Consider the following 21071-nt stretch of genomic DNA (forward strand, 5'->3'; position numbering starts at 1 on the left):
GTTCAATTCGCCGGCGTTTTTCATCGGAGGACTGTGGTCTCTGTTCGGTTTCCTTACATATCTGTTCCATTCTGCATTGAGATTCCTGTTGTCTCTCTTCATGAGGGAGTTTGGACACCTGGTGTTCCAGTACAGATGGTGTAAGTGGGGATTTATTTTCCTGAGATGTACCTGGTGGAGGGGTACTTGGATTGACATCATACACGGTTGGAAAGACGAAGGTTTTGTCTTGGATTGCCTGTTCAATTTGCAGGCATTTTTGTTTGATCTGTGTTTGTCTGTTTTTCTCTTTCTGTGAGTCTTGCTGACGTCACAATTCGTCTTGGAGTTTGCACAGGTGATCTTCCATGACAGAAAGTTTAACTTCACTTGTGTTTTGCTGAGACGTACCTGGAAAAGAAATACTTGGATTGACTCCATATGTTGTTTGCAAGATGAAGGTTGCTTGTTTGATGGCATGCTCAACTCCAAGATATTTCTGTTCGATCTCCATTTGTCTGTTTTTGTCTGCCTATAAATCTTGCTGACGTCTCACTTCATCTTGGAGTTTGCACAGTTGATCTTCCAGAGGAAAAAGTTTAACTTGTCTTGTGTTTTGCTGAGACGGACCTGGAAAAGAAATACTTGGATTGACTCCGTATTTTGTTTGCAAGATGAAGGTTGCTTGATCGATTGCTTGTTTAACTCCAGGGCATTTTTTTCGATCTCTGTTTGTCTTTCTTTGTCTTTCTGTAAATGTTGCGGCCATGTCTCTTCACCGAGGATTTTGCACAGTTGATCCTCCAGAACAGAAAGTTTAACTGGCCTCGTGTTTTGCTGAGACGGACCTGGTAGAGGAACACTTGGATTGACTCCATATTTTGTTTGCAAGGTGAGGGTTACCTCTTGGATTGCATGTTCAACTCCAAGGCATTTTTTTTCGATCGCCGTTGGTCTTCTTTTGTCTTTCAGTAAATCTTGCTGACGTTTCACTTCATCTCGGAGTTTGCACAGTTGATCTTTCAGAACAGAAAGTTTAACTTCACTTGTGTTTTGCTGAGATGGACCTGGAAAAGAAATACTTGGATTGACTCCGTATTTTGTTTGCAAGGTGAAGGTTGCTTGTTTGATTGCCTGTTCAACTCCAAGGCATTTTTTTGCGCACACCACCGCCTTTGATAAATGACCCATGCTCAATGGCGGCGGATCTTCCATGTCACATGACCACTTAAGTCAGTTGCGCATTAATCGAAATCTTGTGATTACGAGCTGGCCCTTCAACTCTGTACAGCTTAAACCATGGAGGGTCTCCATGGAGGCTGTCACATTTTATGTCTTTTTCTCCTTGTTCAGTGAAGATTCAGTTTGGGGATGTTGAAAAGAAGAAGGAACAAGGAAATGAGTAACTGAGCACTGAGATAAGAGTTTGGATTATTTTCCTGATGTTGTTGTTGTTGGTTGTTGGGTTTTTTTCTGAATAAAGATGGAGAGATATGTTGTTTGTACTTTTGAGGGAGGATGGGAAATGGATTGAGCTGAGGGATCAAAAGGAACAATACCTGGGATAAAAGGAGTGAAAACGAGGCAAAAACAACAGAGGGAAATCATACTCCAACTATCACCAGTAGGCCCGACTTCACTCGAGATTCAAATTAAACGATTCAACACAGCAGGATATGGTTTGGGACAGAAAAAATGATGAAAAACAAATTGACGAAAAACAAGAAGAGCAAAACAGGAATAACTTGAAGGGAACTCGGAAGAGCGGATACCTCCGCCACGCAATGCCTGATCCACGAGAACGTATCGGACGCATTACATTTTTGAAATATCATGCTATGCAGTGCTGTATCGATTTTGACCACATCTCTCAATGGTGAAGAATCACTTAAAAAATTAAATAATTATCGTATCCAGATCCAGATCCGGATCGTCGTTGCCACACACCCAACCCCGGTCCACAACTTTCATCCACAAGAACACACCAAGTTTCATCCAAATCTGTCCACAACTTTTTGAGATATCGTGCTTTTGTTGCGGACCCGGGGTCGGGGGCGAAGACCACGAGGGGTGAACTACCTCGGGTTCCCACCAGACTCTCCGGAATCGCAGGCCGTCGCACACGAATACCTTCGTGACGTGGCGGGTCGCTAATCGACCGTGAACGCCAATAACTCGACCACGTGACTCAGTGACTTAGAGTCCTCCATCTAATAAATACCGTTTACCAAAAGGTCACGTGAGCTAATTACCGGGGAACGCGTCCTCAGTACGCACTTGGTCAAACTTGTTCACCTCACCAGATCAGATGCAGCCGAGCGGACCTGCCAAGCACGTACCGGCGTGGAATCAGATCGTTGGGGAACAACGTCCCGGCTAAACCAGGGTGCGGGCCATGCTGGACCAATGGAAGAAAACAAGAAAACGAGCTGGGAACAATTCTAAACAACACATTGAATTACAATCAAGCGAGGAAACGTATGTGGCACATTGAATGGGGTGTATTTTTTCTGTACAGCAGGGGATAGCAAGTAATTTGTGGGGTGCTACAAAACGTAAATCACAAAAGAACACACAGAGCAGGACTATCCCGACAATCTTCTGCAATCTTACTGACTCGAGAACAGGCGCAATCACACACCCACACACACCTGAGGAAAGTTAGAGAGCCAAGAAAGAAAGAAAAAGGTGAGGATGAGCACCCTCAAAATACCTGGCACGGTTGGCTGACAAATGTGGCCAAGGACGTTTTGGGAGGGGTAGTGGGAAAGATAACGGTGTCTACGGTGTAGGAGTGAGGAAAATGGGATTGCGAGTCAGTAACATTCTTCTTTGTGCGTCCACAGAAGACGGGACAGAGGGGTGGATTGAGAGAGAGAAGATAATAGATGCGTGAGGAGAAAGATCCCTAACCCAGCTGTGTAAAGGTCTGTATGTGTAGCGTGTACCTCTGTGGGTTGCTCCACCTGAGCGTTCCCACTTCGTAATATGGCGCGTTATCGACTGCCTATATATTCGCCGGGGATCGTGGCAACGTGCGCTCCGCACTGGTCTGTCTGGCTCCGCGGGGGTGGCAGGACGTCGGCAGCACGGCAGGGCGTCTTGAAGGATGGCATTCCCCTCAGATCAGGTCCTTGAAGAAGAAGAAGCTCTCTTTGAAGAAGTGTACTCTGGACGGCAATCACAAACAAATAATTTTCTGAAGAAGAGGGAGGAGACTCTAACGGCTCTATGCTACCCCTATAATATGCCCCAGGCGAAGGGTGGGCGAGGACCGGAAAGCAACGTGCCAGGGCCCAAATCCTGTTCCTCTATTGGGTCACAGAGGCCCGAGCAATGCACTGCCAGGTTCCGGGACCGGAAACCGATTCAGATGCCTCTCAGCTTCGGCACGGTTCAGAGCTCCTTACTTAACACGGAGAATGCTCCGCGAGCCGGCACCCTGGCCCTGAACGTGCACCGAGTGCAGTCTGAATGTCGGATGGCAGCGGACTTTCTCCACCACCCACAGGCTTCTTCATGAGCCAAAATGGACACCTGGGACCCGAACCAAACACTCGGATCGCCCTTCTTGCGACCCCTCCTCGTAGCCCCTGGCCTTGCCGTGGTCAGACGACTGGATGAGGGCTGCATCAATTCAGGACGCTCACCCGGGACGTTCCCAGTGAGATGCGATGGAGCTATTAGCATCCGTTGCGTGGTCAAGCATCGCGCAGCGACGAGGACAATCTGACGCCGCATGGTGCTCCTCAAAATAGAGTGGTGAATTGTAGCAATTCAGACGTACGAGGGGATGAGGGAATATTTATCCTGTGCGCGGGAGGCGTTTATGGTCAAAGTGGTGAGATTTGGTGAGTGAGGTGCAGAGTAAGGTGAAATCAATTCTTCCTTTCAAATTCACACACCCAACCTGTCCACCAAGTTTCATCTGAATCCGTCCACAACTCTTTGAGATATCGTGCGATATATTCGTTTAACCCGATCTCTCTGGAGGTAAGAATCTACCGATGTAAAACACAGTTTATATTTGTTTGACCCCATTCATAAGGACCATTTCAGAAGGGTTTTAAAGGACAATTTTTTCACACAACTGTGTGTTCCCCAACGTCTATTTTTCAGGACAAACAAAACTTGAAAAACATTTTTCATAAAAGAGGAATTACGTCTCTTCTTTTGGAATTGTCGACAGTGACTTGCAAACGGGCCTCGTGGGCGAAGTGCAGAAACTTAAAAATAAATAAATAAATACAACACACAAGTTGGTGAAACTCGCTGTACGTAATGTGTAAACACACACAGAGTAAAACGAGTGCTCATTTACATCAGCAGAGCGTCTTATAAATAAAGATATAAGCACACCTGACGCTAGGCCAAGGCTTCAGATTCTGGCATGCTCAAGAGGCTGTAAGGTCAAAACGAAACATCCCAGAAGATTTAAAAATAAAAAATCCGATCACATTTGTTCCTGTGGTGTTTTGAAATTACGTGAAGTGTGTTAAAATAAATTGAAACATAATGTCTTCCAGTCTCCTTGAAGATTTCGAATAAAATAATTCCAACCTGATATTTTTGACGGGTTTTTATCCTATTGCCGATCCGTCGTCCGTGTGCACCGAACCCCAAACCAGAAGATGTACACTCATGGAGATGAGATGCGACCTCTGCTGCATCGTCGTGGATCTACTTACAAACAGACAGGAGATGGTTAATTACACAGAATCCGTGGCAACCACCACTGCTGCATAGTTGTGGAGCTAAGTGTACTTGCCAAGGCACGTAAGTCAGCAATATCACAAAAACTTAAACCGAATAAGGGAAATTTTGATCGTGTGTATGAAATGCTTGAGGAGATCCAAAGGGTGGATCACCTTGCTTACATGAGCTGTCGTGAAGCTTGGAGCTTTTTCAGGCAGCATTTCGAACAGAGTGTGGAAGGATGCATTCCAAATCCCGTAGCCTCGTCTCAGAAGGGTATCTGGAGAAACCCCGACATCTCCAGGGAAGCCGTGGCACAGTGACGCAAAAAGGCACAAGGCATGCAGAAGGTGCACGACTACTGACGGTGTGTTACACTTTGAAAGATACACCGAGGAAGGAAACAAATCACGGAGCCTGACTCGACAAAACTGCCAAGAGGACGAATCAAGCAAAGTTCGGAATCTGAGTTCAAATCGCAATGGTGCAGACCCCTGTGGAAAGTTATCCCAAACAGATGGTGAGAAAGCAGACATATTGAACGGCTTCTTCAGCAGTGCATTCACACATGAGGACCTGGGTAATGTACCCATAATGGAGCAGCACTTTCAAGGCCTTGAGTTGGGTGCTGTCCCAAACATCACAGAGACAGTCAGAAAAAAGCTTCTGGCCGAAAGAGCTCAAAGTTTGCAGGACGGACTGTGTTCATCCAAGATGGTTGAAAGCGAGAGAGAGCTCATGTCATTGCAGAACCTCCACTGATGATCCCCAAAGTCTCTCGATGAAGAGGTTCTTCCACAGGATTGGAAAATGGCGACTACCTACCACCACCCATTCATAAGACAGGAAGTAAGCTCCTGAGAACTACCGCCCTGTAAGTTTCACATCAATGGTTGGAGAATTGCTGAAGGGGGGGGGGGGGAGGGGGTACAATCAGAGATGGTAGAACAAAGCACGTGATGACGCACAACTTCTATACAGACGGTCAGCATGGTTTTCGGCCGAGAAGATCGTGCACGTCACAACCGTCACGTGCTTAGGAGGGACATGCAGTGGATATTTTCTGTTTAGACTTCGAAAAACGTTTGATGCTGTTTCCACACAAGACACTGTTGATGGAGATTGCATCACGTGGTATCGGAGGACAACTCCTTCCTCGGATTGGAGCATTCCTAACAAGAAGGCTTCAAAAAGTTACGATTAACGGAGTGAGCTCAAGCTGGAGTCCTGTAAAAGGTGGTCTTCCACCGGGTCGTGTTCTCGGACCCCTTTTGTTTCTCATTTCTATTAACGATCGGCCACAATTTATGAAGAACTTTGTGTACATTTTTGCTGATGACACGAAAATGATGGGTCCAGTTAACAATCAGGATCAAGCAGACACGCTTCAAGGTGATTTAAACACTACACGGGAATGGTCCACCACCTGGAAACTCCCCTTCAATGAAACCAAACACAAGGTCCTGCATGTTGGAAGGCAAAACAGTGAGTACCACACGAGTGACGTCACTATTGAGGATGTCCAAACAGAAAAACCTTGGTGTTGTGATTGATGACGGACTTAACTTTCATCAAGATATCTCAAAATCCATTCTCAACGATAATCAGACGCTCGGGATCATGAAAAGGACATTCTCACACTGAACAAAGAACAGACACTCGGGAGAGCACACACCTCCACCAGGCTGAATAGTTCACCTTTTATATCACACCGGTAGGCCGTACCTGGATCCGGATCTGAACCGAAATTGGATCAATTTGTCCTCGTCAGACACACAACGTGTCCATTACATTTCGTAGGAATCCGTTCACGTTTTGAGTTATCCTGCTCATAGACAACCAGAGAGGGGTAAAAACATAACCTGGAACACAGGCTCGATGGGCCAAATGTCCTCTTCCTTCATAAAAGTCCCTTCCAATCCTTGTGTCCCGCCGTCATCACTCTCCTTTTATTTACACTCACACAAGGATGCACACAATGAACTTACACTGGACCTTGAATTAATTAGGCCCAATTTCTCGGATTCCCGCCAAAACGCAGACTGGCCCGATTTCTCGGATTCCCGCCAAAACGCAGACTGGCCCGATTTCTCGGATTCCCGCCAAAACACAGACTGGCCCGATTTCTCGGATTCCCGCCAAAACGCAGACTGGCCCGATTTCTCGGATTCCCGCCAAAACACAGACTGGCCCGATTTCTCGGATTCCCGCCAAAACGCAGACTGGCCCGATTTCTCGGATTCCCGCCAAAACGCAGACTGGCCCGATTTCTCGGATTCCCGCCAAAACGCAGACTGGCCCGATTTCTCGGATTCCCGCCAAAACACAGACTGGCCCGATCATTTCCGCTTCGACTGAAAACTCTTCTCCACTTATCATGTCTCCACCGTTCAATAATTCAAACATCGACATCACACCCGTCAGTATGAATCACTCAACGGTTTTTAAACATGAAGTTTAAACCGACGAACTCACTCGATCCATCAACGGCAGGTGGAGAAACCGTTGTGTCCTCGATTCAAACGAGGCGATCAGTGCGCATGCGCGACCCACGTGATTCTTCTTGTTTAAACTTGTGAGAATTGTCGAGTTTTCGTGTTTTCATGTCGTGTTTCCTTGAGGCCTTCCCTTCTCCCCGTTTGTGTTCGTGATCGTGTTTGTTATATTTTCTCCAATTCTCCATCCGATCCCCTGAAGTTCACCCTTTGTTTCGTCGAACAAAAAACAAATCCAACAAAAACAATCTTTTCCCTCACATTATTCCCGACGTTACCACGTCACTTCCTGTAACGACTCTTCTTCCTCTTCCTTCTGCCGATCTTCCATCAACTTTTGCCGAGCCACATTCACCAAACACCACGATTTTTTTTATCAACCTTTCATTTCCAAATCTTTATCAAAATAAATAAATAAATAAAATAAATCACCGTCTCTGAAACCACAACAACTTCCTCTTTCACCCGCGTAGTTCTCGTTATTGGATCATAATACACTATTCTTCTTCTATTCTTCTTCACAGACTTGTTTCAATTCGACCTTTGCTCCATCCCGTGTCCAACACGTCCCACTGTTATATTCCTTTTCTCCATTCTCTTCATCAGATCCCTCATGTAATGTCTTTAATCACATCTCTGACTTAAAAAGTTTTAAAATCGCAGTTTGTAATTCATGTTCGTGTTTCCATCAATCGTCCTTTTTTTGAACAACTTCAGTGCCAATTCACTCCACCTACTTAAATCTACCTCCTCCTAACCCCTCACCTGTTATCCCCTCTCCTTAAGTCTCCCATATTGCCCCTCATCCTCCCTCCATTCATAACACCACGTGACTGTCTTCTCCCTGTGTATCAGCTCCTCCCCCGTTGTCCCAAACTGTGTGGTGTTCTAACATCTGTGGGCTCCATTCGAACCTCACAGATATCTCACTCTCTCAATCAGCACACTCATCATCACTGACATGCTCCTTCCTTCCTCTCAGAACACCTCCCCCTCTTCACAACCCTTCAAATCTTCCCCCTCACCTCCCTCTCAATGCAACCTTCACACTCTGCCCCCTCCAAGCTTCCCTCTCACCCTTCTCCCTCCAATCTTCGCCCTCACTTCCCATTCCCAAAGTTGCCCCCCCCCGAACATCCACAACACCTCCTCTTTCCCCCACCCTCTCTCTTCCATATCATCACTCCACCTCCTCCAATCTTCAACTGCCCTCTGCCCCCTATCTTGTTGCTCCCCACTGTACCTCAACCCATCACCACCGAGACTTTCTCCTCACCCGTCCCTCTCCCCGATCTCTTCTGCAATCCACCACACTCTTTGAATAACTCTCCTGAGCTCCCCCCTCCTCCTTCGTCCTACCCTCCACTCAAAACCTCCTCCCCTCCCTTTTCCTGACAAACCTGACAGATCTTTCCATACAGGTTGCCACTGACAAACCAGACATAATCTGCTTTTCAGAAACTTTCCTCCTCCAAGATATCTCTGACTCCCTCGTATCTCTCCCTGGTTACTCCCTCCTCCGGTATAACAGACCTGAGCCTCCTCCTGGCGGCGGAGTTGCTCTTCATAAAAGACGATTCCTCACTCTCCATGCACTGCACTTTCTCCCTCACACCCCCAATAATACCTCTGGCTGCAGCTTCCCCTTCACTCCCACCTCATGTATATATGTGTATTGTGCCGTCCACCAAACAGTGATGACTCCATTTGCCCCTCACTAACCAAAAACATGAACCAACTTCAATCTTCTCATCCAAACTCTCTCTTCCTCACATGTGGTGACTTCAATTGTCATCATGCCAGTTGGCGAGGTGTGGGTACCTCTCTAACCTGTCATGGCACTTACGCAAAAAACTTCTGCGACTCATTGGAACTGACTCAATCGGTCCACTTCCTGACCCGGATCTCAACCAATTGTCCTCCATCTCTTCTGGATCTGACTTTGACAAATTTCCCTGAAAATATCTGCTGTTCTTCCTTCGCTCCAATCGGTTCTTCTGACCACGTCCTTCTCAAAGTTGACATCTCTCTGGCTGTTATCAGAGAACCACCTCAGCGCCGTCGAGTCTGGCATTTCACTCAAGCCGTCTGGCAGGGTCTCCAAGCAGCCATCAAACTTCTAGACTGGTCTCCCATCTCTATTTTCTCCAATATCAACTCATCCTGGGAATTCTTTCAAAGAAAGTTGCTCTCTCTCTCTCGTGCACAGATATATCTCCTCTCGTCTTCAGTTGGCCTCCCCTTCCTCCTGCCCATGGTTCACTGAAGCTTGTGGCGAGGCAGTTGTCCTGAAAGAACTTGCCTTTGCCTCATATCATGGAAAGCAAACCCAACTGAGGGAAATCTCAGTTCCTTCCATAAAGCTCGGAACAAGTGGGTGTCTTCCCTCAGGAGAGCCAGAAAACATCTTTCAAATCTCAAGTCTGAACTCTCAAATCTGTCTCCCTCCTCCAAGTCCTGGAGGCGTCGAGTTCGGTCTGTTTCTGTTGTATGTTCCCCGTCTATTCTCTCCCTTACCTCAAATGGCCACACTGCTGATAACACACGTAAAACGGCTGAATGCCTAAACTCTATGTTTGTTTCCAAGTCTTGTGTCCAAAACCCATCGCTTTCTCTAGCCACGTTACCCAGTCGCACCCAACTGTTCCTGGACTCTGTGTCCCTTTCTTCTGACAAGGTGGAGAGCTTGCTGTCAAACCTCGACTCAGATTCTGCAACCAGTGCAGAAGGCATCAGCCCACGTGTCCTAAAAACCTGCTCATCTCCTCTTGTTCACCCTCTCTCTGTTCTATTCACCCTCTCATTTGCTCAAGGTCATCTGCCACCTGCTTGGAAATCAGCAAACATCACTGCCCTGCACAAAAAAGGTGCAAAACAGATCCCTGCAACTGCAGACCAATCAGACTTCTCCCAATCATCAGCAGAGTTATGGAATCCATCATCACTTCAGATATTAAATCCTTCCTCTTCTCCAATGGCCTGATTTCCGATCATCAATTTGGTTTCAGACCAGGTTACTTTACCATGGATATGCTTCTGCTCTCCCAACAATGGATGGAGGTCCTCAATGCCAGACATGAAATTAGAGCCATATCCCGATATATTGTTGTGGGCCGGGTATCGGCTGCGAGCACGACCGCAAGGTGCAACAGGAGGGTCGACTCTGCCGAACACCCGGAATTTAGATCGAACCTTTCGGAAAACTCCGAGGTACGGGTCCCTTTCCGGACCGTGAATCGTCAATAATTCCACCACGTGGTACAGGGTTATTTGCCAGACTGCAAAATATCTAAACCCACCTGGCGAGCTACCGAATATTCACACCATCGATGGAACTCGTACGGAACGAACCGTATGCGCGCTTGACCCGAGCGGATGGTCACCGAGCTTCCGTCGGTCCCAAATGCACACCACTACGGCAACAACGGCCTTTCTAATTCCCCAACACACACCGTGTAAATCCACTAAAAGAAACACAAAAACGAGCTGATACATTTAACACATGGGGTATTTATTAACAGTGGGTGGGGAAGGAGGGAAGCACGTAAGGGCAGAGTTATCACGACTAATAAGAGATGCAAGGCAAATAATGTATGGCGAAGGCACTTAACAATTTACTACTTAAAGACGGGCCCACCGACAGACACACACAGATACCCAGAAGGACATGGACCTGTCCACCTCGTGTGGTTTGGCTGACACAAGCGAACCAGGCCGGCGTCGAGATGCGGTCCGAAGAACCAGGCACCAGCGAGAGGCGATGATAGAACGAGGCACCAGTGAGAGGCGATGATAGAACCAGGCACCAGTGAGAGGCGATGATAGAACCAGGCACCAGTGAGAGGCGATGATAGAACCAGGCACCAGCGAGAGGCGATGATATAACCAGGCACCAGCGAGAGGCGATGATAGAACCAGGCACCAGTGAGAGGCGATGATAGAACCAGGCACCAGTGAGAGGCGATGATAGAACCAGGCACCAGCGAGAGGCGATGATAGAACCAGGCACCAGTGAGAGGCGATGATAGAACCAGGAACCAGCGAGAGACGATGATATAACCAGGCACCAGCGAGAGGCGATGATAGAACCAGGCACCAGTGAGAGGCGATGATAGAACCAGGAACCAGCGAGAGACGATGATAGAACCAGGCACCAGCGAGAGGCGATGATATAACCAGGCGCCAGCGAGAGGCGATGATAGAACCAGGCGCGAGCGAGAGGCGATGATATAACCAGGCGCCAGCGAGAGGCGATGATAGAACCAGGCGCGAGCGAGAGGCGATGATAAAACCAGGCACCAGCGAGAGGCGATGATAGAACCAGGCGCCAGCGAGAGGCGATGATAGAACAAGGCACCAACGAGAGGCGATGATAGAACCAGGCACCAGCGAGAGGCAATGATAGAACAAGGCACCAGCGAGAGGCGATGATAGAACCAGGCACTAGTGAGAGGCGATGATAGAACCAGGCACCAGCGAGAGGCGATGATAGAACCAGGCGCCAGCGAGCCGCAATCAGACTCCAGAGCTCCGCTCAGCGCTCGTCCCGCCAACCAAACTCTCCTTTCTATCCCAAACTGTCGAGAAGGCAGGAGGTTTCTCTGCCACTTCTCAGAGTCTTTGAGTTGAACGTCAAAGCGAGGGCTGATAACTCCACACTTGTCCAACCTGCCCGTCAGATTGACCACAACCTTGCCTGCTCGATGGTCATCAACTATCCAAACTGTTCGATATTCAGGCATATCGACTTGTGAGCGTCTCTGTTCGATATGCAGGAGTCTGTTCGATATGTGGACCTCTATGTTTGATATTCATACATCTCGATTTCTTGGTGTTTCCCTTCCCTTTGCTGGAGTTTCACTTCCTGGTTTCTTTGTTCAGCCCAGAGTTCGACTTGATCGTGTTTTCGTTGGTTTCACTGTCAATGGTGGTGATGTTGTTGTTGACTGTTGAGCTTGCGGGAGTATCTGTTCAGGCTGACGATGTCTCCTCTCAATATGTTCGCGTTGTTCACCGATCGGTTCAGTCCGTAGTACAAATTGCTGGTGTTTCAGGACATGTTGGATAACTGGGACTTAGTTTTCTTGAGATGCACTTCGGTTGTGGGGTCGTCTTGGTCAGTTTCCTGCTGACTCCATCACCTGTCCTGAAGGACCGAGCAATTAAAAGAAGTGTCAGGTGAGTAAATAGTATAACATCAAAAACAAACTTCTCATCTTGATAAGAACTGTTTTCTGTTTCCTCTTGTTAAAAAAGGTATTTGTATTGATTCACGCTTCCTCCACACCTCACCCACTCTCCCCCTCCCCCAACCTCGTTTTCTTTTTAGATCCTTCCTCTTCTCCTTATTCTATTCGACCTCTTCCCCTATTTATATTATTTATGACTTCCTGCGAAGACATTGGTGGTGGTTTCAGTGACGGTGATTATTTCGGTGGTGAACTTGGAGAGGTTGATCCTTTTATATCTGGTTGAGAGGGAAGAGAGCATTTGGGGTTTACACCCAATGAGACACCGCGTCCGGATTCAAAGGTGACTCGGCACTCGGATCCTCCCTTGAGGAACAAGACCTCGCTGTAGTCCCAGCGCCTCCTTCGATGACTTCATATTTTGTTTTCACGAAGATGTTGTGTTGGATTCCTTGTTCCATCTTCTTGGATGTCTGTCCGATTTTCTCTTGTCTCTGTTCGTCTCTCCGTAGAGATTCATGAAAGATCATTTCACCTCCGAATTCAGGTAGCTGGTGTTTCAGAACAGGTAGTGTCAGTGGGGAAGTGTTTGCCCGAGACGTACCTGGTAGAGGAGGACTTGGATTGACCCCGTATTTTGTGTGCAACATTGAAGTTTTCTGTTTCATTGCCTGTTCAATTCGCCGGCGTTTTTCAATGGAGGACTGTGGTCTCTGTTCGGTTTCCTTCCATATCAGTTCCATTCTGCATTGAGATTCCTGTTGTCTCTCTTCATGGGGGACTTTGGACACCTGGTGTTCCAGCACAGATGGTGTAAGTGGGGATTTATTTTCCTGAGATGTACCTGGTGGAGGGGTACTTGGATTGACTTCATACACGGTTGGCAAGACGAAGGTTTTGTCTTGGATTGCCTGTTCAATTTGCAGACATTTCTGTTCGATCTGTGTTTGTCTGTTTTTGACTGCCTGTAAATGTTGCTGACGTCTCAATTCATATTGGAGTTTGCACAGTTGATCTTCCATAACAGAAAGTTTAACTTCAATTGTGTTTTGCTGAGACGGACCTGGAAAAGAAATACTTGGATTGACTCCGTATGTTGTTTGCAAGATGAAGGTTGCTTGTTTGATGGCATGTTCAACTCCAAGACATTTCTGTTCGATTTCCATTTGTCTGTATTTGTCTTTCTGTAAATCTTCCTGACATCTCACTTCATCTTGCAGTTTGCACAGTTGATCTTCCAGAACAGAAAGTTTAACTTGGCTTGTGGTTTGCTGAGACGGACCTGGAAGAGGAGAACTTGGATTGACTCCATATTTTGTTTGCAAGATGAAGGTTGTTTGTTTGATTGCATGTTCAACTCCAAGGCATTTCTGTTCGATCTCCATTTGTCTGTTTTTGACTGCCTGTAAATGTTGCTGACATCTCAATTCACATTGGAGTTTGCACAGGTGATCTTCCATAACAGAAAGTTCAACTTCAATTGTATTTTGCTGAGACGTACCTGGAAAAGAAATACTTGGATTGACTCCATATTGTGTTTGCAAGATGAAGCTTGCTTGTTTGATTGCATGTTGAACTCCAAGATATTTTTGTTCGATCTCCATTTGTCTGTTTTTGTCTGCCTGTAAATCGTCCTGACGCCTCACTTCATCTTGGAGTTTGCACAGGTGATCTTCAAGAACAGAAAGTTTAACTTCGCTTGTGTTTTGCTGAGACGGACCTGGAAGAGAAATACTTGGATTGACTCCATGTATCGTTTGCAAGATGAAGGTTGCATCTCGGATTGCATGTTCAACTGCAAGATATTTCTGTTCAATCTGTGTTTGTCTGTTTTTGTCGATCTGTAATTCTTCCTGACGTCCCTCTTCATCTTGGAGTTTGCGCAGTTGATCTTGCATAGTGGAAAGTTTAACTTTGCTTGTGCTTTGCTGAGATGGACCGGGTGGAGGAACACTTGGGTTGACTCCATATTTTGTTTGCATGGCAAAGGTTCCGTCTCCGATTGCTTGTTCAACTCCACGGCATTTCTGTTCAATCTGTATTTGTCTGTTTTTGTCGCTCTGTAAATATTCCTGACGTCTCACTTCATCTTGGAGTTTGCACAGTTGATCTTCCATAACAGAAAGTTTAACTTCGCTTGTGTTTTGCTGAGACGTACCTGGAAAAGAAATACTTGGATTGACTCCATATATTGTTTGCAAGATGAAGGTTGCGTCTCGGATTGCATGTTCAACTGCAAGATATTTCTGTTTGATCTGTGTTTTTCTGTTTTGGTCTGCCTGTAAATTTTCCTGACGTCTCACTTCATCTTGGAGTTTGCACAGGTGATCTTCAAGAGCAGAAAGTTTAACTTCGCCTGTGTTTTGCTGAGACGGACCTGGTAATGAAATACTTGGATTGATTCCATATTTTGTTTGCAAGATAATGGTTCCGTCTCGGATTGCTTGTTCAACTCCATGGCATCTCTGTTCAATCCGTGTTTGTCTCTTTTTGTCGATCTGTAATTCTTCCTGACGTCTCACTTCATCTTGGAGTTTGCGCAGTTGATCTTGCAGAGCGGAAAGTTTAACTTTGCTTGTGCTTTGCTGAGATGGACCTGGTGGAGGAACACTTGGGTTGACTCCATATTTTGTTTGCATGGCAAAGGTTACGTCTCCGATTGCTTGTTCAACTCCACGGCACTTCTGTTCAATCAGTATTTGTCTGTTTTTGTCGCTCTGTAAATATTCCTGACGACTCACTTCATCTTGGAGTTTGCACAGTTGATCTTCCATTACAGAAAGTTTAACTTCGCTTGTGTTTTGCTGAGACGGACCTGGAAAAGAAATACTTGGATTGATTCCATATATTGTTTGCAAGATGAAGGTTGTGTCTCGGATTGCATGTTCAACTCCAAGACATTTCTGTTCGATCTGTGTTTGTCTGTTTTTGTCTGCCTGTAAATCTTTCTGACGTCTCACTTCATCTTGGAATTTGCACAGTTGATCTTTCAGAACAGAAAGTTTCACTTGTCTTGTGTTTTTCTGAGACGGACCTGGAAAGGAAACACTTGGATTGACTCCATATTTTGTTTGCAAGGTGAAGGTTACCTTTTGGATTGCATTTTCAACTCCAAGGCATTTTTTTTCGATCACCATTTGTCTTCTTTTGTCTGCCTGGAAACTTGGCTTCACCCCGTATTTTTTGTGCAACAATGATGTTTTCTCTTCGATTTCATGTTCAACTTCCTGACGTTGTTCATCGGAGGACTGTGCTCTCTGTTCGGTTTTCTTCATTTTCAGTTCCATTGTGTGTTGAAATTTCTGATGTCTCTCAAAATCTTTGAGTTTGGACAGATGGCGTTGCAGAACAGATATTGTGATTGAGGATGTGTTTGCCTGCGACGTACCTGGTAGAGGATGACTTGGAATGACCCCGTATTTTTTGTGCAACAATGAAGTTTTCTCTTGGATTTCCTGTTCAAATTCCCGGCGTTGTTCAACGGAGGACTGTTGTGCTGTCTGTTCGACTTTCTTCATTCTCAGTTCCTCTGTGTGTTGATGTTTCTGATGTCTCTCAATATATTTGAGTTTGGATAGTTGGCGTTGCAGAACAGATATTGTGATTGAGGAGGTGTTTGCCTGCGACGTACCTGGTAGAGGAGGACTTGGAATGACCCCGTATTTTGTGTGCAACAATGAGGTTTTCTCTTGGATTTGCTGTTGAATTTCCCGGCGTTTTCCATCGGAGTTCCGTGATCTCTGGTTGGTTTTCTTGCTCATCTGTTCCATTCTGCATTGAAATTCTTGTCTCCCTTCACAATAGAGTTTGGACAACTCGTGTTTCAGTACAAATTGTGGAAGTGAGAAGGTGTTTCCCTGAGACCTACCTGGTGGAGGACTACTTGGATTGACTCCGTATTCTCCACGCACGATTGAGGCGTTCTGTTGGATTTCCTGATATATTTGACGGCGTATTTCATCGGCGCTCTGTCGTCTCTGTTCGGTCTCCTTGCACGTCTCTTCCATTCTGCATTGAGATTGCTGTTGTCTCTCTTGATGAGGCAGTTTGGACAACTCGTGTTTCAGAACAAATTGTGAAAGTGAGGAGGGGTTTCCCTGAGACGTTCCTGGAAAAAGACTAATTTGAATGGCCCCGTATTTTTCGAGCAAGATTGAGGCTTTCTCTTGGATTTCCTGTTCAATTTCCGGACGTTTTTCATCAAAGGACTGTGGTCTCTGTTCGGTTTCCTCGCACATCTGTTCCACTCTGCATTGAGATTCATGTTGTCTTTCTTCACAAGGGAGTTTGGACACCTGGTGCTTCAAAACAAATGGTGAAAGTGAGGAGGTGTTTGCCTGAGACGTACCTGGAAGAGGAGTACTTGGATTGACTCCGTATTTTGTGTGCAAGATTAAGGCTTTCTGTGGGATTTCCAGTTCAATTCGCCGGCGTTTTTCATCCGAGGACCGTTGTCTCTGTTCGGCTTCCTTACATATCAGTGCCATTCTGCAGTGGGATTCCTGCTGTCTCTCTTCATGAGGGAGTTTGGACAGCTGGTGTTTCAGAACAGATGGCGTTCGTGGGGATTTATTCACCTGTGACGTACCTGGTGGAGGGGTGCTTGGATTGACTTCATACACGGTTGGCAAGACGAAGGTTTTGTCTTGGATTGCCTGTTCAATTTGCACACATTTCTGTTTGATCTGCATTTGTCTCTTTTCATCTGTCTGTAAATCTTGCTGACGTCTCTCTTCGTCTCGGAGTTTGTGCGGTTGATCTTTCAGAACAGAAAGTTTCCCTTTGCTTGGGTTTTGCTGAGACGTACCTGATGGAGGCGGACTTGGATTGTCTCCACATTTTGTGAGCAACATTGAGGCTTTCTGTTGGATTGCCTGTTCAATTTGCCTGCGTCTTTCGTCGGAAGACCGTGGTCTCTGTTCGGTTTCCTTGCACATCCGTTCCATTCTGCGTTGAGATTCCAAATGTCTCTCTTCACCTCGGAGTATGGACAGCTGGTGATTCAGAGCAGGTAGTGCACCTGGCGGTTGAGTTGGCTGAGAGGCACCTGGTAGAGAAAGAGTTGTTGCAAAGTCTGAGGCTTTTTGAGAGATTGGATTTTTGAGAGATCGTGTTTCCGTTCAATTTTCTGGCTGTAGCTTTGAGATTGAGAGAGTATGCGTTCAGCCTGCGGATGTCTCCCCTCAATGTTCGTGTTTCTGTTCGTGTTGTTCGCTTATCAGTTCTTTCCATAGTACAGCTTGCTGGGGGTTCAGAACATGTTGGATGACTGGGACTTGGTTTTTAAAGATGTGCTCGGGTTGCAGGATAATCTTGGACCGATTCCTGCTGGCTCCGTCACCTCTCCTGAAGGACCAAGCAATTCAAGGTATCCAAGTGTCAGGTGAGTCAACAAAATAACATCAAAAACAAATTTCTGATCGAGATAAGAACTGTTTTGTCATTACTGTATTAAAAAAGGTAGTAAGAGGGTTATAAAGGGATAAAAAGGTATTCTTCCACACCACGGAAAACCACGTAAAACAGAAAGTAAGGGAAACGATAAATTAGACAAAAATATTGTTGCGGTTTCCAGAACCGCATGCCTCCAAAGCGATGGCATCAACCATACAGTGGTCCCCAGACAGTTATTCCATGAATATACGGACAGGTAGTCCCTTCCCTCTTGTCTCATGGGACAAACGGGGCAATGTGCGTTGTGTCGATCTCACCGATTGGCATGATTATATCTACAACTTTATTCCTTCACTTTTTCTCTATTCCTGAAGTTAATCCAAGCCACGGCCGCCTGTAAAAGCCGCGGCCATGCCCTTCACCGTAAGAATGTGTCTGCACCAACTAAGTTGGCGAGGGATATAGAAGTGGATTCCGTCCGTCCGTATGGCCATCCGTACGTCCGTCCGTCACATTTCTTTTCCGGACCTTAACTCCAAATCCCCTCAAGATATATTTACGAAATTTGGTACACATCAAGCAAGTGGTGAACTGGTGCTTTTTAATACTGTGACGTCCACGGGACTTGAACAGTCCCGCCAACGAAGAATGAGCCGAAACGATGGAGGCGGTTTATTTTTTTATAACCCAAAGATGGCGGTTTTAATCGTTCTCCAGCAAACGGGACGAGGAAGGTGGCACGAGTCGCTTTTCACTGAGTTAATAATGTTTATTTCTCTAACCAGAGCGATAATAAGACTCGGCAAGAGGAGTGATCTGGGGCGATTCGACGGGAGGTTGTGTGGGTTCGGGTGTGGGGAAAACACAAACAATTCCAATGGATATACAAATAAGGCGCCAGGTACACACACACACACGCACACACAAAACGTAGCTGGTGGTCAGGCTCGCCCGTGGTGTCGACGTAACAGTCACTGGATTGGTGCCGGACGAGCTGGTGTCGCGCCAGTCAAGGGCAGGAGACACGGTGGTGCCGAGGTTCCGTCAGCCCTTCCGCGCAGAACCGCGGTTTCCGGCCTGTGAGTTCCAACCAGCCACCGTGGTGCTGTTCCTGGTGGTGTCGCCCTCCTGGTGTAGGCCCAAGACCGCTCACAGCCACCAGGGAGCCAGTTCTAGCGCCAAGATGCGAGCAGGAGAGGGAGGCAGGTCCGCCCGCCGTTCGGTCCCGTACTCCGAGCCAGCAGAACTCCAGAGCCAACCGAGGTGAGGCACGAGGCACAGCAAGGCCACGAGACACGACGAATCGAGGAACGAACCAGCGCAACGAGAGAGCGCGCTCAGAGACCAACAGCCTCGCCCAGACGCTTTCTTTTTATGACTCTTCTTCCTCTTCTTCTCCCAAACAGAACCTTTTTATACTCGAGTCCTCTTCACTTCCAATCGAGCCCTTTTATTGGCCCTCTGCCGTCGCCTTCCGCCAATTGTGATCAAGGGGCGGAGCCATCCGCAGCACTATCCTGTTATGTCACGGCAAGCCGACAGAGAATACGAAAAGGGGATACGCGTACACACTTACCGTAACCCGTCTCCCTAATTACGTGACAATTATCATTTGCCCCTGAAAGAAATGGACATTTACGAGACAACTTATCACCACTGAATTTCTACTTATTACATCGAGATCCTGGTACAAGTCGAACAGCATGGCATACCTAATTAAACATCCTAATTACCCCTTGAATGCATACCCCTCCCCTCAGACGTAACCCCCCTGGTAGCCATCAGCTCTAACCCCGTAGAACACACTGGAAGGGGTCTCACTGGCTCCTCTGGCCCTCCTGGGTCGCCAAGGTCCTACCCACCTTGGTCGCCCAACCAGACCCTCTCCCAGTTGCCTCCAGACACTGTCACAAGCAGCCACCAGGGGTGAATCTCCTTGAAGGGGGTCGCAATTCCCGCTCACCGTGAGCCTCAGCAATCCCTGTGGACAAGCACATCATCCCCACCCACAAAACCCACATGACTCCCCCCACCTCATCGGCCTTACATGTGACACCTGCATTTCTAACACTTCACCGACCATGACCTTCCCTGTTACCACACCACGTCTAATAAAAATAAGTGTGTGCACCATACAGTTCACTTATTAACTGAAAACAACTCAAACAGCACTTCTCCTCACCCGATCCACGCACCAGCCATTGGACAGCCACTCGTGCCCGCTTTGTTACCAATTACCCACTGTCCCTATTGTCACTCTAAAACCCAGCAGAACTTACAAACCCATGCCAATTTTCCCACAATTTACTCTTATCACCAAAGGAGGGCACTTCGCCACAATCTCACCAGCCGAGAATGGCCCAATATGCTCAGCCGATCTAGTTTCCCCAACCCCTGACATTGATCTCCGGACTCGACCGAGGTAAGGGCAGCTCGGATAGACCTGGCGGTTCAGCAGGAGGATTCACCCTCTCCGAGTCTAAAAGTCTATTGGAGGGTCCCTCCATCGCCGGGTACCGGCAATATCATTGCATGTGTCCTCTTCGCCCGCACCAGAAACAACTCCCCATAAAAGGCCCCCGTGGGTATCTGTGAAATGTCTCTTCCGGTTCCGGACCCCCTCGCCCATAATCGAATTGCTCTATTGGCTGGGCTGGACCCCGCCGCTTTGGCGCACTAACTACCGGATTACCCTTTATCAAACTTGACAGTTTCTGGCAAATTTCCTGAAACATTTGGGTAATGCCAATTTCTCCCAGCCACCCTCCCTGATCATGAATCTCTGCCTGTCGAATCGTCACCAATGGCCTCTCGGGCACCCGACCCGGCCGACTCCACGAGGCCAGCCTGGCCGCGCATTCGGCCGCACGGTGCACGGTGGGTGGATCCTGTAACTCCACCAGTGCTCGGACCTCAGGGTCAGGAAGAGCAGCTAAAAATTTCTCGAGTGCCAGTCTGTCCCACGCCTCCACTGTTAGGTCCCGATACGCGATCCTGACTGATTGGCAAATGTCCTGTGCCAGCTCCTGTACTGTCTCACCCGGCTTTAATCTGCGGTGCTGGAGCTGGGCCCGCACCAGACCACAGTTCGCCGCGAACCCAAACCGACGGCTCAACGCCTCGCAAATGTGGGAGCTGGTCAACATCCCTCCGCGATCACGTTTAACACATCTGCGGCTGGTCCCCGCAACGTTGCCACCAAATTCCCTGTACGTTCCCGCTCATTCCACCCGTTTAGTCGGGAAATACACTCAAATTGCGTCAGAAAAGCTTCAAGGCTCCCTGACCCGTCAAAATTTACCAGGGGGATCACTTTTAC

The 21071-nt window shown here is 47.3% G+C and overlaps 2 protein-coding genes across 23 annotated transcripts in view; both read right to left on the reverse strand.

Moving 5' to 3' along the window:
• Positions 1-21071, reverse strand: part of LOC147006662 (uncharacterized) — a 138952-nt gene that overhangs the window by 63745 nt on the left and 54136 nt on the right. For 2 of the 9 annotated variants that reach the window (XM_085868230.1, XM_085868229.1), the window contains exons 1-2: positions 4848-8206; positions 4540-4659 (exon numbers count right to left, since the gene is read on the reverse strand). The exons of 1 other annotated variant lie outside the window; for it this stretch is intronic. In XM_085868230.1, the coding sequence (XP_085724356.1) occupies positions 4540-4659; positions 4848-5267 (540 nt within the window). In that variant the 5' untranslated portion in view covers positions 5268-8206. Of the gene's footprint in view, positions 1-4539; positions 4660-4847; positions 8207-21071 lie in introns of those variants that run through there. 6 more of the 9 variants (XM_085868218.1, XM_085868219.1, XM_085868220.1 and 3 more) reach the window with 6 other exon arrangements.
• LOC147006664 (uncharacterized) overlaps positions 10660-21071 on the reverse strand; it is a 99514-nt gene continuing 89102 nt past the window's right edge. For all 14 annotated transcript variants that reach the window (XM_085868187.1, XM_085868181.1, XM_085868183.1 and 11 more), the window contains one exon: positions 10660-17704. In XM_085868187.1, the coding sequence (XP_085724313.1) occupies positions 12667-17304 (4638 nt within the window). In that variant the 5' untranslated portion in view covers positions 17305-17704 and the 3' untranslated portion in view covers positions 10660-12666. The remainder of the gene's footprint in view (positions 17705-21071) is intronic.

Source organism: Eptatretus burgeri, unplaced genomic scaffold, assembly GCF_056783735.1.
Source record: "Eptatretus burgeri isolate ZD-2024b unplaced genomic scaffold, Ebu_testis_v1 Ebu_testis_scaffold_3157, whole genome shotgun sequence".
NCBI classification, from domain to species: Eukaryota; Metazoa; Chordata; class Myxini; order Myxiniformes; family Myxinidae; genus Eptatretus; species Eptatretus burgeri.